Source organism: Zophobas morio, unplaced genomic scaffold, assembly GCF_036711695.1.
Source record: "Zophobas morio isolate AGI-343-1 ecotype UQ-CSIRO unplaced genomic scaffold, CSIRO_AGI_Zmor_V1 ptg000012l, whole genome shotgun sequence".
Lineage (NCBI taxonomy): Eukaryota > Metazoa > Arthropoda > Insecta > Coleoptera > Tenebrionidae > Zophobas > Zophobas morio.
The window spans coordinates 9019537-9036799 of record NW_026972117.1 but is presented as its reverse complement, the minus strand read 5'-3'; the positions used below and the strand labels follow the sequence as shown (position 1 = coordinate 9036799).

General features: G+C 33.5%; 1 protein-coding gene across 4 annotated transcripts in view; it reads right to left on the bottom strand.

Moving 5' to 3' along the window:
• Nucleotides 1-5916: 5916 nt before the first annotated feature.
• Nucleotides 5917-17263, bottom strand: part of LOC135127731 (chaoptin) — a 477252-nt gene continuing 465905 nt past the window's right edge. For all 4 annotated transcript variants that reach the window (XM_064054314.1, XM_064054313.1, XM_064054312.1 and 1 more), the window contains 2 exons: nt 11768-13137; nt 5917-6496 (listed from right to left, as the gene is read on the bottom strand). In XM_064054314.1, coding sequence (XP_063910384.1) covers nt 6183-6496; nt 11768-13137 — 1684 coding nt within the window. In that variant the 3' untranslated portion in view covers nt 5917-6182. The remainder of the gene's footprint in view (nt 6497-11767; nt 13138-17263) is intronic.

Here is a 17263-nt window from a genome sequence, read left to right as displayed (position 1 = left end):
CTGGAACAAAATATTTGAACAAATATAGATTTGAGCTATAATAAATGATTCATTTTCAGATCAATTTCCTAACATTTGCTTTTTCTATAAATAAGGTTTTCTTAGCTATTTTATGTTGATTGGATATGGCGAAAATAATCACAATTTCGTTATCTTGAGAAAATTCCTCGTAGGATAGACACCATTCGAACTAATTATCCAGTTTTAAAGTTTTTTATACAGTTGATCAAAATCAATGGTATGTTGAAAATTTAAGTATTCACTTTATAATTTTGATATGTTTTAATGTGAATTTAATTGACAGTCTAAAATTCCAATAAAATTGTCTAAAATAACATCTGCAACAGTAAAATTGAGGTTGTGAATCGTATTCTAGCAAATTATTAGGAGTATTAAATTATTAATAACTAATTATTTAACTGTTTATTAGACATGTAGTTCATTAAAACAAATCAGAATTATGAAGTTAATTCTTCTGTTTGGAAGTTTAATGTTTTCAGAAATTTGGTTCAGGCTTTTTTAAACCTTTTTTTTTTAGAGTTCTTTAGAATTTTTTAACAACGTAACATCGAGCTTATCCGTCAGTTTTGGCTCCGTTGTATAAATGAAGGCTGCGATGTATATGTTTTTTTTTTAATTTAAACCCCCATTTTTTTTTTTTAATTTTATGTGTATTAAATAGTTAACGTATCCTGCAGGATCACATGTCACATTTGTCACATTTCTCATTTCTCACGTTCTCATATTTCCCATTTCTAACATTTCTTATTTGCACGCTTGTCATTTTTCATTTCTCACAATTGTTATTTCCCATTTCACATATTTTCCGTTACTTATATTTTCTGAGGTTTTTCATTTCTCTAATTTCTCATTTCTCACAATTCTCATCATTTCTTAGATTACTTAGTCATTTCTCCTGTTTCTTTTCTCCTTTCTTTTAGTTTTCCATTTTTCACGTTTCCTACTTCTCACTTTTCTCATTATGTTCCCTATATATTACATTTCCCATTTCGCCTCTCTTCTCATTTCACATTTGTGCTTCCAATTTCTCACGTTTCTCCTTTCCCGATTTTCTCATTTCTCATTTTTCAAATTACTCTTTTCTCAAATTTCTCATTTGTTCTCATTTTTTATTTCTCATACTTTGTTTTTCGTTTGTCAAGTTACCCATTTCCCAGGTTACCTATTTCTCAAGATTCTTTATTTCTTAATTTTCTCATGTTCACATTTCCCGTTTCCAGCATTTTCTCATTAATATTTCACATTTAGCCCGTTTCTCTTTTTTTTTGGTTTTTCATTTCTGACGTTTCCCAATTCTCACTTTTCTCATTTTTTATTTCCCACATTCTGTACTCCATATCTCACATTTTCCATTTCGCCTCTCTTCTCATTTCACATTTCTGTTTCCAATATCTCATATGTCACAATTTTCTCTTTTCTCATTTTTTACATTACTTTTTTTTTTTCAAGTTTCACATTTCTTCTAATTTTTTGTTTCTCATTTCTCACGTATCACATTTCTTACGTTTCCCATTTTCCAGATTTCTCATTTCTCAAGTTTCTCTATTTCTTAACTCTCCCATGTTCTTGTTTCTAATCCCCTACTTTTTTTACATCCGATTTATTACATTTCCCATTTCTCATTTTTCACATTTCCCGTTTCTAACATTTCTCATTAATTTCTCACATTTCCTCCTTCTCATTTTTTTTTCGTTTTTCATTTCTCACGTTTCTCACTTCTCACTTTTCTCATTATGTTCCCTATATCTCACATTTTCCATTTCGCCTTTCTTCTCATTTCACATTTGTGTTTCCAATTTCTCACATTTCTCATTTCCCAGGTTTCTCATTTCTCATTTTTCACATTACTGTTTTCTCAAATTTCTCATTTCTTCTCATTTTTCATTTCTCATACTTTGTTTTTCATTTCTCAAGTTACCCCTTTCCCAGGTTGCCCATTTCTCAAGTTTCTTTATTTCGTAATTTTCTCATGTTCACATTTCTAATCTCCCACTTTTTCCCACATCCGGTTTATCACATTTCCCATTTCTCATTTTTCACGTTTTCCGTTTCCAGCATTTCATATTAATATCTCACATTTCTCCCATTTCTCATTTTTTTGGTTTTTCATTTCTCACGTTTCCCACTTCTCATTTTTCATTTCACATATTCTGTTCCCCATATTTCACATTTTCCATTCCGCCTCTCCTCACATTTCACATTTCTGTTTCCAATTTCTCACATTTCACAATTTTCTCCTTTCTCATTATTTACACTACTCTTCTCAAGTTTTTCATTTTTTCTCATTTTTTGTTTCTCATTTCTCACGTTTCCCATTTCCCAGGTTTCTCTTTCGCAAGTTTCTTATATTCATTTTTCTAATCTCCTACCTTTTCCACATGCGATTTATCACATTTTCCATTTCCCATTTTTCACATTTTCCGTTTCTAACATTTCTCATTAATTTCTCACATTTCCCCCAATTATATATTTTTTTTCATTTTTCATTTCCCACATTCTGTTCCCTATATCTCACGTTTCTCATTTCTCATTTTTCACATTATTTTTTTCTCAAATTCCCCATTTCTTCTCATTTTTTATTTATCGAACTTTGTTTTTCATTTCTCACGTGTCCCTTTCTCAAGTTTCTTTATTTCTTAATTTTCTCATGTTCACATTTTTGATCTCCCACTTTTTCCACATCCGGTTTATCACATTTCCCATTCCTCATTTTCCACATTTCCCGTTTCTAACATTTCTCATTAATTTCTCATTTCTCACTTTCCTCATTTTTTATTTCCCACATTCTGTACCCTATATCTCACATTTCTGTGTCCAATTTCTCACATTTCCAAATTTCGCGATTTTCTCATTTCCCATTTTCCAGATTTCTCATTTCTCAAGTTTCTTTATTTCTTAACTTTCCCATGTTCATGTTTCTAATCCCCTACTTTTTTTACATCCGATTTATCACATTTCCCATTTATCATTTTTCACATTTTCCGTTTCTAACATTTCTCATTAATTTCTCACATTTTTCCCATTTCTCTTTTTTTTTTCGTTTTTCATTTCTCACGTATCATACTTTTCACTTTCCTTATTTTTAATTTCCCACATTCTGTTTCCTATATCCCACATTTTCCATTTCGCCTTTCTTCTCATTTCACATTTGTGTTTCCAATTTCTCACATTTCTCATTTCCCAGGTTTCTCATTTCTCAAGCTTCTTTATTTCTTAATTTTCTCATGTTCATTGTTCACATTTCTAATCTCCCAATTTTTCCACATCCGATTTATCATATTTCCCATTTCTCATTTTTTTTCGTTTTTCATTTCTCACGTTTCCCACTCTCACTTTTCTCATTTTTCATTTCCCACACGCTGTTTCCTATATCTTACTCTCCTCATTTCACATTTCTGTTTCCAATTTCTTACATTTCTGATTTCACGATTTTTTCCATTTCTTCCCATTTTTTTATTGCTCATATGTACTTTGTTTTTCATTTCCCACGTATCACATTTCTTACGTTTCCCATTTTCCAGGTTTCTTATTTCTCAAGTTTCTTTATTTATTAACTTTCTCATGTTCATGTTTCTAATCTCCTATTTTTCCACATCCGATTTTTCACATTTCCCGCTCCTCACAATTCTCATTTGTCACATTTTTTCTCATACCTCATTTTTTCCTGTCTCTCATTTTTTTTTATTTCTCATTTTTCAAATTTTCCGTGTTTAACATTTCCCATTAAATAAAAAATATCCCTATAGTTATATGTAAACTGCAATTGGATGAAATTTGTCCGATGCGAGTTTTTTGAGAAATGTGAGAAATGAGAAATGTGGGAAATGAGAAATGTGAAGTGTGACAAATGTGAGAAATGAAAAATATGAGAAACGAGAAATGTGAGAAATGACAATTACAAGGAATGAGAAATATGAAAAATGGGAAATATTCAGGGAAAGTTCAGACACGTGAGAAGTGAAAACCCTGAGAAAAGCAAAAAAATGAGAAAGAAGGAAAGAGAAGAAATGCGGAATGTGGGAAAGGAGAAACGCAAGAATGGAGAAACGATAAGAAATGAGAAGAACTGAGAAATGTGAAACATGCGAAATGAGAAACGTGAGAAATGGGAAACGTAAACAATCAAAAATGTGAAAAATGGGACACATGTGAAATAGCAGAAATGCGACCCGTGAGAAATGGGTAGTATGAATAGTAAGAAATGAGAAATCAGAAATGTGGGAAATAAGAAATCAGAAATACGAGATGTGGGAACCGCGAAATGAGAATTAAAAAAAAAAAAAGAGGAAATGAGGATTGAGAAGCAAAGAGAAACTTGTGAAATGAGAAATGAAGGATAAAAATTCAGAAATATGAGAAACGGAAAATGTGGGAAATGGCGAGAAATGAGAAATGGGAAGAAATAAGACATGAAAAAAATGAGAAATGGGACATGAGAAGAAATGAGAAACGAGAAGAAAAGAGAAACGTGCAAATTTGAAATGTTAGACATGGGAAACGTCAGAAATAAAAACCCTGAAAAATGGGAAACGTGAGAAATAAGCAATAAGAGACGTAAGAAATGGGACACGTGGGAAATGGAAAATAAGAAATCTGGGAGATGAGAAAACAGAAATGCGAGAAATGGGAAAGGAGAAATGAGAAACATTGAGAACTGTGGAAACAATGAGAATAAATGAAAAATGATAAACGTGAAATAAAACATAAGAAAAAATGAAAAAAAAAGAGAAACGTGCAAATGGAAAATGCTAGAAGTGGTAAATGTGAACAATATATATCTATTATTATTATTCTTATTATTAATATTATTATAACAATCAGAAATGAAAAAAAGAAGAAATGATAAATTAGAAATGTGAGAAATGAGGCATGAGAAGAAAAAAAAAATTATTTCGTATCTAAATATCTATACGAAGTAACAGAAATTTCGCCGATTTGAAACAAGAAAGTTATCTATTTTTAGATCGATCGAAACACAGGTCTGAATAAGAATAAATTACCTATTTTTTGGATAGGTTATGGGCAAAAAATTTAGTCGTCTGATATGTATAAATGGGTTTTTTTCGCCATTTTGAGCGATACGATAAAAATAATCAGAGGGTCGTCATCCTGAGAAAATTTCCCACATGGCAGACTCCTATGCGGACTAATCGACTAATTTAAGATAATTCCAGTTGCTGCGTAAAATGTCTTGTAGATGTCATAGGGGCCTCGTCGTCAACCATTTTCAATGGTTTCTAGATTTCCATTCGATTTAGGCCTTCTATTTGATTTTCTTTTTTTTTAAACTTCTTTCGGTTTTTTGAAACTGAATTTCAGGATATTCGAGAAATGTACATAAACCACAAGGTTATTGGGAAATTGTTCACGGAATTCATCCCAACTCTCCTGAACAGAAAACTGCCAAACAGCTTCCACATTCTGACCATTGCGAAAGTACATTTCAACCATAAAGATTTTCAGTTCCGACGAAAATGTAAAACGACCAAGGAAAACTAGAACAAAGCGAAAAAATAAATGTGAGAATTTGAAGTTAAGTTGTGTGTCCTAGTTGAACTGATTACAAAAATTAATCGTCAAGCCTGCAGTACATTTTTATGTGTTAAGCATCGGGAAAGGTATTATAATTTTATTTATTTGAATTTGTATCCACAACGTCCTATTTATAATCAGTGACGTTGTTTTGGACACCACATTTTAAGGTAAGAACATACATATATGTTGTCATGGATGACTCGATTACAATCAGTGTTGATCACCATTGATATACGTTGTTAACTTACTTGGAGGCTGAATTAATAGACGCAACCTCAACTTTTGATCCAATACACTTACCTACATTAGAAAAAATCCTTCCTCCTGCAGAAATTTCAGGATCATCGCAAATCACCCATAAAACAATTTATATACTTTATTGATCGTTACAAAACACTATAATACCTAAATGTTAAGAAACAAGTCGTGTGCACATTTTGATTGACATCTCCCATTTTGAGCAATCATCGTAAATAAGTCCCTAGTTCTATACGAGCATGATATGTATTAATTTATTATGTACACGATTTACAATATCAAAAAATAACAATTGATGTATTAAAAATCTCGTAAAATAAATGGAAGAGTAGTTTCACACCGACTGTCCGTCCAATACTGTTGGGTCACTAACGCAGGATCAAGTACGTCATAAGGTATACGGAAACGAACATCACAGGAATTTTGTTCAAGTTCGGCGCGTCGCTGAGCGCGCTCGCGTGGCAGCTCATGTCTTCCGGGGGCAGCTGAACGATGGGGACGCGGGTGCCGGTGGCGGCGTCGCTGCACGTGGCCTCCTTCACCATGTCGTTCATGCGCATCGCCGTCTCCACGGGGGCGTTGTGCGACTGCAGGCTCTCCCGCGTCCACCGGCGCAACCAGTGGCCGAGCCAGGCCAGGTGGCAGCCGCACCGGAAGGGGTTCTCGGAGATGGTTAAGCCACCTGGAACGAGGACGAGACGGTCAAAGTTTGCACTCGACGACGTTCGACACAAAGCAAACAGCAAGTTGGGGGTGGCGGGATTGGAGCGCTCGGAGCGGAGCTGCGGCTGGGGGTGGGATGAGCAAGGGTGCTAAGTGGTGGTGAATGTGGACTTAATAATTTTACGGTTGACGGAGTTTGGGCTTCTTATGCGGGAATTGGCGAGGGTTTTGGCAAATTTTTTATATCCTCTACATCTATGCTATGTTGAATATAGGGAAATAGGTGGTGCAATCATCTTTCAAACAATTGGTTGATAAGCTATATTAATATTAAGCTTATAAACGAGGGTCTCTCCATTATTTAAAGTGATGTAGCGCAAATAATAACACATTCATGATCCTCAGACAATTTTCTGCAGAATTAAAAAAATCTGTACCATGAACTTTAAAGGAAATTCTATCTGCAAAAATATAAATATTTTGGAAGAATCATGGTTTTCTGTAATTATGCTTATTTTCCCATTTCCCACGTCTCTCATTACGCATTTCTCACCCTTCTCAGTGCTCACATTTTCCATTTCTCACGTTTCCCATTTCTCATATCTCTCTTTCCTCAGATAACATATCTGTTATATTACTAATTTTGATGGTTTTAACAAATTTTTACGGTAAAAACACAAAAAATTTGTTAATCTAGTGTTAATGCAAGGTATTGTCCTGTATAAATCTCCTGATGAAGGGACTATTTGTCCCGAAACGTTGATAAAACAGTATTAAAATAATTTTAATAAAGTATGTCTAAACAGAACCTACAAAAGTTTACTTCCAAAAAAACAATTTCTCAATTCTTCTCACATTTCTCTTACTGCCTACATTTTCCATTGCTCATATTTTCATTTCTCTCATTCCTCACGTTTCATGATCACCATTTCGCACGTTTCCATTTCTTGCATTTTTCATTTCTTCTCATTGCACATATTTCTCATTTCTTACATTTCTGATTTTTCACATTTTCCATTTCTCACGTTTCCCATTTCGTGTTGCTTATTTCTTACGTTTCCCAGTTCCCATTTCTAACGCTTTCCAATTCTTGCGTCTCTTATTTCTTTTCATTTCTTATTTTTTCTTGTTTGTTCTCGTTGTTCATTCCTTACATTTCCCATTTCTTATTTTCCCATTTCCTGTTTCCCGTTTGTTAAGCTTCTTATTTGTCACGATTGATATTTATCACGTTTTCCAGTCTTCATTTCTCACTTTTACCAATTCTTTTTCTTATTTCTCATTGATACTCATTTCCCATTTCTTCCATTTCTCATTTCTCACATTTCTCCTTTTTTATAGTCACCATTTCTCACATTTCTCTTTTTTTTTTTTCTCATATTTTTCATGTCTTATTTCACATATGTCTCAAATTTTTCATTTCCCACCTACTCGATTTTGTCCCGTTCCCATTTCTCACGTTTCCCAGTTCTCATTTCTCATGTTTCCTAATTCGCGCTTGTCTCAGTTCCCACACACATTTCAGATTTATCTTTTTTTTCATATTCCAGTTCTTTAGTTAGTACTTGCTAAGAGAACATTGATTTTGGCAAATGACGTAATTCTTGTAATTTATCCAATTTCCATTTTTCACCTTTCTTATATTCCATTTTGATTTTTCATGTTTCCTACTTTTCAAGTTACGCATTTCTCACGTTTCCCAGTTCTCCTTTTTCACGTTTATCAATTCCCGCATTTCTCATTTCTCTCGCTTCTAATTTCGTCTCATTTCCCATATGTTCTCGTTCCTTATTTCTCACATTTTTCATTTCGCATCTTTCTCATTTCTCACTTTTCAAATTTCTCATTTTTTCTTATCTCATTTCTCATATTTCTTAATTCTCACACATTTCTCATTTCTTCTCTCTTCTGATTTTTCACCATACGTTTCATATTTCTTGCGTTTCTTATTTCTTTTGGTTTGTTCTCGTTTATTATTTTGCATATTTCTCATTCCTTACATTTCTCATTTCTTACATTTTTCATTCCATGCATTTCTCATTTCTCATAGTTCTCATTTCTCAGATTTCCCATTTTTTTCTCGTTTCTGACAAATGTTTCTTTTCTCATACATTTCCCATTTCTCACGTTTCCCAGTTGATTTGTCGCGTTCCCCATTAATCTCGCTTTTCTTTTCATTTCTTATTTTTTCTTGTTTGTTCTCGTTGTTCATTCCTTACATTTCCCATTTCTCATTTTCCCATTTCCTGTTTCCCGTTTGTTAAGTTTCTTATTTGTCACGATTCATATTTATCACGTTTTCCAGTCTTCAATTCTCACTTTTACCAATTCTTTTTCTTATTTCCCATTGATACTCATTTCCCATTTCTTCCATTTCTCATTTCTCACATTTCTCCTTTTTTATAGTCACCCTTTCTCACATTCCTCATTTTTTCTCATTGCTCATATTTCTTTTGTCTTATTTCACATATATCTCAAATTTTTCATTTCCCACCTATTCCATTTTGTCCCGTTCCCATTTCTCACGTTTCTCATTTCTCATTTTCCCATTTCTGTTTCTCATTTCTTAACTTTTTCTTGTTTCCCATTTGTCACGTTTCCTGTTTCTCACATTTCCCAGTTCTCATTTCTCACGTTTCCTAATTCGCGCTTGTCTCATTTCACGCATTTCAGATTTCTCTTTTTTTTCATATTAGTACTTGCTAAGAGAAGACTGATTTTGGCAAATGACGTACCCTCTAAGAAAACAAAGGGCGGGTGGGCGGGGCTAGTACTTGCTAAGATGAGACTGATTTGGCAATTAAAATACCTTCTAAAAAAATAACGAGTGGGTGGGCGGGGGCTAGTACTTGCTAAGATGAGATTGATTTTGGCAATTAAAAAATCTTTTAAGAAAATAACGGGTGGGTGGGCGGGGCTAGTACTTGCTAAGATAAGACTGATTTTGACCAATAAAATCTCGGTTCTCATATTTCTCATTTTTTCCCATTTCTCATAAAATTTTCAATTCTTCTCATTTATCCAATTTCCATTTTTCACCTTTCTTATATTCCATTTTGATTTCTCATGTTTCCTATTTTTCAAGGTACGCATTTCTCACGTTTCCCAGTTCTCATTTTTCACTTTTATCAATTCCCGCATTTCTCATTTCTCTTGCTTCTCGTTTCGTCTCATTTCCCATGTGTTCTCGTTCCTTATTTGTCACATTTTTCATTTTGCATCTTTTTCATTTCCCAGTTCCCATTTCTAACGTGTTCCAATTCTGGCGTTTCTCATTTTTTTTCTCTTTCTCATTTCTTAAATTTCTCTTGTTTCCCATTTGTCACGCTTCCTGTTTCTCACCTTTCCAAGTTCTCATTTCTCACGTTTCCTAATTCGCACTTGTCTCATTTCTCACATTTCAGATTCCTCTTTATTTTTCATATTCCAGTTCTTTATTTAGTACTTGCTAAGAGAAGATTGTTTTGGCAAATGACGTACCTTCTGAGAATTAGAGGGCGGGTGGGCGGGGCTAGTACTTGCTAAGATGAGACTGATTTTGGCAATTAAAATACCTTCTAAGAAAATAACGGGTGGGTGGGCGGGGCTAGTACTTGCAAAATTGGCAAATGAAATCTCGGTTCTCATATTTCTCATTTCTTATTTTCCCATTTCCTATTTCTCGTTTGTTAATTTTCTCATTTGTCTCGTTTCATATTTCTCATGCTTCCGAGTTATCATTTCTTAATTTTACCAATTTTTTTTTTCTCATTTCCCATTTCTTCTCATTTTTCTTTTCTTCCCTTTCCCATTTCTCACATTTCTTCTTTTTTATATTCACCATTTCTCACATTTCCCATTTTTTCTTATTTCTTATATTTTCCATTTTTTTTCATTTCTCATTTCACGTAAGTATATCTCAAATTTTTCATTTCCCACGTACTCGATTTTCTCTCGTTCCCATTTCTCACGTTTCTCATGTTTCCCAGTTCTCATTTCTCACGACTGATTTTGGCAAATGACGTACCCTCTAAGAAAATAAAATTTTGGTTACTTACTTTTCTCATTTCTCATGTTTCCCATTTTTCAAGGTACTTATGTCTCATGTTTCTCAGTTCTAATTTTTCAACGTTTACCAATTCTCTCAATTCTCCTTTCTCTAGTTTATCATTTCTTCTCATTTTTCATCAGTGCTCGGTCCTGATTTCTCACATTTTTCATTTCGCATCTTTCTCATTTCCCACATGTCTCATTTCTCAAATTTCTCATTTTTTCTTTTCTCATTTTTCATATTCCCCAATTCTCTCAACCATTTCTTCTGATTTGTTCTCGTTTCTCATTTTGCACATTTCTCATTCCTTACATTTCTCATTTCATACATTTCTCATTTCTCACATTTCTCATATTAATCATACTTTTCCATTCTCATTTTACTCGATTTTCTCCTGTTCCCATTTCACACATTCCTTCCCCTTTCCACTTTACATTTCTCACGTTTCTGATTTTTTGCTTTTCTCATTTCTCAACATGTTTCCTATTTCTCACATTTCTGCTTCCACACATTTCACACATCACACACATTTCTCATATTTCTCACATCTCACACCTTACAAAAAATATTTTGGAAAAATTGCCCTTTTTGTATTCTTTTATTAATGCTAATAACACAGCAAATGTAGATTTAGACTAAAATAATTCCTACTTTTTTTTAATATAATCAATTTCCTTCTAGACTTGTTTAACTAAAAAAAAAAATGTGAAGAAAAATCTGTATCGACCTTTAAACAAAATTCTATTGACTTTTTTTTTAATCTCTAGACAAAATAACTGAACAAATACAGTTGGAACTAAAATAATTTCATTTTTGGCATATAAATAAGTGTCTCGCCATTACTTAAACTGATGTAGTGAAAATAATCACAGACTCGTGATCCTGAGAAAATTGTCTTTAAGACAGACTCGTTTGCATTTGCTTATTCGACCAATTTCAATTGTTTTTATAAAAGTGGCGTAGGCGCCGGGATAATTAAAATTTTTTACAACTAAATCGTAAAGAAAAATAACTTTACGCTCTGAAAAACATCAACGAATGCTTCAGAAGTTGAAAATATCAAGTTATTTAATGTAAACCTTCACTAGCAAGTAATGAGAATTAGCGTTTCAATAAACATTTTAAAATTTCGTTATTCAAACACTGCGATGTTCACAAACAGGGAAATGTTTAACTGCTAATTCACTTAATACAAGATCAAACCTCGGCATTACTTAATTTAATTAACTGGAGTTAGTCATTAATTAACGTCGATCATACCTGAAATGAGAGTCGTCCCCACGTTCTTCCAAGTCGTCGCATTCCCGTAGAATATCTCCGGACTCAGATACGACAACATATTATTCCTCAAGTCTATCGTCAAATACGAAACTTTATACATATTAGAAAACAACCCCGCCGGCAGTTCCTCAATTTCAGTCCCCGTTATTTTCAACACAAGATCCGGATTCCTCCCGAACCTCACGAACGCGTCCCTATCAATCATCTTCAGACTCCTCCCCGTGATCTCCAGATGCCTGATCTTCCTATTCTTGACGCACAAAAGCTGCTCGTCGAGCACGCTCTCCACGAAGTGTATCTTCAGGATCCTCAGCTGCTGCAAGTTCGACAGTAAATTGCAAAACTGTTCGGCGAAGTGCTCGATCTTCGGCCACGTTTGCATCGACAGCGAGCTCAAAATCCGGATTTGCTGGATCCCTTTGCTCTCGAAGCGATCTAGATACTTCAGGCCTTGGATGTTCAAGTCTTGGAGGTTCTGCAGCCCGTAGAAACTGTCCGCCACTATCTCCTTAATCGGGTTGAAAGACAAATCCAGCGACTTTAATTTGGGTAAGTGTATCCAGAGGTGCGAGGGGACCTCGAACAGCTGGTTGTGGCTCAGATCGATCGACTTCAACTTGGCTAATTCCTGGACCGAGTTCTTGTTGATGGCTTCGATGTGATTGCGCGAGAGATTGAGGTGGACGAGGTTGGGTAGGGGCAAATGCGGTGTGGAAGTGATTCCGGAATTGGCCAAGTTTAGATGCTTCAAACTTTGCGCGTAATGGAACAGCTCTTTGAAATTGGCACGTAGCGGATTCGAACTCAAGTCGAGCACTTGCAGCAGCCCCAAACTCGTGAAGACGTTGTCGGGCAGGATGGTGAGCTTGTTGTTGCTGAGGTCCAGGTGCTGCAGGAACGGGATGTCCGGGAACGTGGTGCTGTCGATGTGCTCCACGTTGTTGGACCCGATGGCGAGGTGCCGCAGGGTTATCCCCACGTCGGACAAGCTCAGGCTCGGGATGACCGAGAACGAGTTGAAGCTGAGGTCCAGCATCTCGATGACGGTGTTCTCGAAGGCGTCCTTGGGCAGGTAGTTGAGGCTGTTGCTGCTGAGGTCCACGACGCGCAGGCGGGGCATGTTGGCGAACTGGCCCGGGTGGAGGTGGGTGATGAGGTTCTTGGAGAGGTCGAGCTGCTGGAGGTTCTGCAGGCCGGCGAAGGCCTTCTTACTGACGAACATGATGTTGTTTTGTTGCAGGCTGAGGTGCTCCAAGGAGGTGAGGTGGAGGAAGCTGTTGTGGTCCAGGCGGGTGATGATGTTGAAGTCGAGGTAGAGCTTCTTCAGGAGAGCCGTGCTTTCCAGACACCTGGTTACAAAAATCGTTGTTAACGGTCGGGCATTTTTTGTAAGATTTCAACAACTTTAAGTTTTTGCCTTCTCTCCGTATTTTAAAGAAATGTGGAGAAAATAATTAGATATTCGCGTTCCTGACATAATTTCTGTAAGATAAACACTCTTTGAAGCTTATTTCAACAACTTTAACTTTTTACGAAAATGTCGAAATAATAATTTTTGCACTTCATGTTTCAGCTTTAATTTTGTGAATAAAAATGGTGGATGCGCCAGGAAAGGAATTAATTTTGTAACAAATTATATCAAGAAATGTGAAAGTATCTCTTTATGTTAAAATATAATTCGCAAGGAATGATGTTTTTCTGTATAAATTCTGATATTTGAATAAAATGCTTGAACGAACGTAATTTTGAACAAAGTTGCGTAACGGTTCTTGAAGAGATTCCCTCAGCTTTAATTTCTCGCATGCACATGGGTTTCTCTCGGTATTTTAAATAAATATGGAGAAAATAATTAGATACTCGTGCTCTTGAGGCAATTTTTTGTAAGATAAACCCTCTTCGAAGCTTATACAACCAACTTATTTTTTGTATGAAAATGGTGGAGGCGCCGGGATAATTAAATTTTTGAACTTAAAGAACATTCCACTTATAGAAATACATTTTTCTTTTAAATTTCTTGATGGATGGACAAAATAATAAACTGAGGATATTCCAACAATGTAAATGATTCATGTTTGAATTTTTAGTAAATTACATTTTTGGCACATGAACGAATTTGTCTCCAGTATTTAATGAAATATGTCAATAATAATCACAGATTCGTAGTATCCAGGAAATTTTCTACAAAGTAGACTCGCTTTACAATTAATTGGACACATTTTTTTGATTATTTATATAATGTTTTGTAATGTATTTTTTCAATACATTTTCAAAATGTAATATCTCCATTATTAAACAGATTTATTGTTATGAACTTTTTAATATAACGTGTTTATAAACTTCTCTACATAACACAATAGTAGTTTTTTAGAAACCAGTTTAACATAATATTTTTTCAGTTTGGTGAAATTTCTTATCACGTATTTTTAGAAATCAGTATCTCAGTAATGATCAGTTTCATAATCAACCCTGAAGTAATTTTAAACCTTCCTTATAATAATTTGTTGCTCTGACAAAAACTCACTTTTAATTTTTGGCAAAATTGATGGAGATAACTAAAATTTTATCAAAATCTGCATCGAGAAAATTTTACTTGGAAAAGTGTATACTTTCTTTAATGTGCTTAACGCCTAGACGAAATAACAGAACTGATGTACATTTGAATTTAAATAAATGATATATTTTTGAAACGGTTTTGCTTTATTTTTTAGTATGTAAACGGGTTTCTTTTTATTATTTAAAAAGATATGGCAAAAATAATCACAGATTCGTCATTCTGGGCAAATTTTCTGTAAGGTAGACTCTCATTCAAGCTTATTTGACCAACTTGAAATTTGTATGTAAAAATGGTGGAGGCGCCGGGACGATTAAATTTTATAAAAATGTGTTTCGAGAACCTATAAGGAAAGTTTACTTGAAAAAGTATATTTGAGAAAAATATGATGCTATTCTTTAATTTTCTTAACGCCTGGACGAAATAACAGACTTGATATAAATCTGAACTAAAATAAATGGTATATTTTTGAAACGATCTTGGTAAATTTATTTTTTGTCATGTAAATGGCTTTATTTTTATTATTTGCAGAGATATGGCAAAAATAATTACAGATTTGTCAATCTGAGAAAACTTTGTGTAAGGTAGACTCTCGGTGAGGCTTATTTGACAAGTTTTAAATTTTTGTGTAAAATTGGTGGAGGCGGCGGGTCAATTTAAATATTTTAAAAATTTCCCTTGAGAATCTAAAAGAAAAGTATACTTGGAAAATTATATTTTGGAAAAACGTGATGCCGTTCTTTAATTCTATAAACGCCTGGACGAAATAACAGACTTGATATAAGTTTATCCTAAAATAAATGGTATATTTTTGAAACGATCTTGGTAAATTTATTTTTTGTCATGTAAATGGGTTTATTTTTATTATTTGCAGAGATATGGCAAAAATAATTGCAGATTTGTCATTCTGAGAAAATTTTCTGTAATATAGATTCTCGTTGAGGCTTATTTGACGAATTTTAAATTTTTGTATAAAAATGGTGGAGGCGCCGGGACAATTTAAACTTTATAAAAATTCCTGTCGAGAATCTAAAAGAAAAGTTTACTTGGAAAAGTATATTTTGGAAAAACGTGATTCTATTCTTTAATTCTCTAAACGCCTGGACGAAATAACAGAACTAATATAGATTTGAACTAAAATAAATTATACATTTTTGAAACGACCTTGGTAAATTTATTTTTTGTCATGTAAATGGGTTTATTTTTATTATTTGCAGAGATATGGCAAAAATAATTACAAATTTGTCATTCTGAGAAAATTTTCTGTCAGACAGACTCTCGTTGAGGCTTATTTGACGAATTTTAAATTTTTGTGTAAAATTGGTGGAGGCGCCGGGACAATTTAAATTTTATAAAAATTTCTCTTGAGAATCTAAACGAAAAGTTTACTTAGAAAAGTATATTTTGGAAAAACGTGATGGCGTTTTTTAATTTTCTAAACGCCTGGACAAAATATTAGACCTGATATAAATTTAAACTAAAATAAATGGTATATTTTTGAAACGATCTTGAGAAATTTATTTTTTGTCATCTAAATGGGTTTATTTTTATTATTTGCACAGATATGGAAAAAATAATTTCAGAATTGTCATTCTGAGAAAATTTTCTGTAAGATAGACTCTCGTTGAGGCTTATTTGACGAATTTTAAAATTTTGTATACAAAGTTTGGAGGCGCCGGGACAATTTAAATTTTTTAAAAATTTCTCTCGAGAATCTCAAAGAAAAGTTTACTTGGAAAAGTATATTTTGGAAAAGCGTGATGCCGTTCTTTAATTTTCGAAACGCCTGGACGAAATAACAGACCTGATATAAATTTTAACCAAAATAAATGGTATATTTTTCGAACGATCTTGGTAAATTTGTTTTTTGTTATGTAAATGCAGATTATTTTTACTATTTGCGGAGATATGGCAAAAATAAATACAGATTTGTCATTTTGAGAAAATTTTCTGTTAGATAGGCTCTTGTTGAGGCTTATTTGTCGAATCTTAAATGTTTGTGTAAAAATGGTGGAGGCGCCGGGACAATTTAAATTTTATAAAAATTTCTCTCGAGAATCTGGAAGAAAAGTTTACTTGGAAAAGTATATTTTGGAAAAACGTGATGCCGTTCTTTAATTCTCTAAACGCCTGGACGAAATAACAGACCTGATATAAATTTAAACTAAAATAAATGGTATATTTTTTAAACAATCTTGGTAAATTTATTTTTTGTCATGTAAATGGGTTAATTTTTATTATTTGCAGAGATATGGCAAAAATAATTACAGATTTGCCATTCTGAGAAAATTTTGTGTAAGGTAGGCTCTCGTTGAGGCTTATTTGACGAATTTTAAATTTTTGTATAAAAGTGGTGGATGCGCCGGGACAATTTAAATTAAAAAAAAAATTCTCTCGAGAATGTAAAAGAAAAGTTTACTTGGAAAAGTATATTTTGGAAAAACGTGATGCCGTTCTTTGTACCTCTAAACTCCTGGACCAAATAACAGACCTGATATAAATTTAAACTAAAATAAATGGTATATTTTTGAACTGATCTGGGTAAATTTATTTTTTGTCGTGTAAATGGGTTTATTTTTAATATTTGCAGAAATCTGGCAAACATAATTACAGATTTGTCATACTGAGAAAATTTTGTGCATGATAGGCTCTCGTTGACGCTTATGTGAAGAATTTTAAATTTTTCTAAAAAAAAATGGTGGAGGCGTCGGGATAATTTAAATTTTTAAAAAAATTTCTCTCGAGAATCTAAAAGAAAAGTTTACTTGGAAAAGTGTATTTTGGAAAAACGTGATTCTATTTTTTAATTGTCTAAACGCCTGGACGAAATAACAGAACTAATATAGATTTGAACTAAAATAAATTATACATTTTTGAAACGACCTTGGTAAATTTATTTTTTGTCATGTAAATGGGTTTATTTT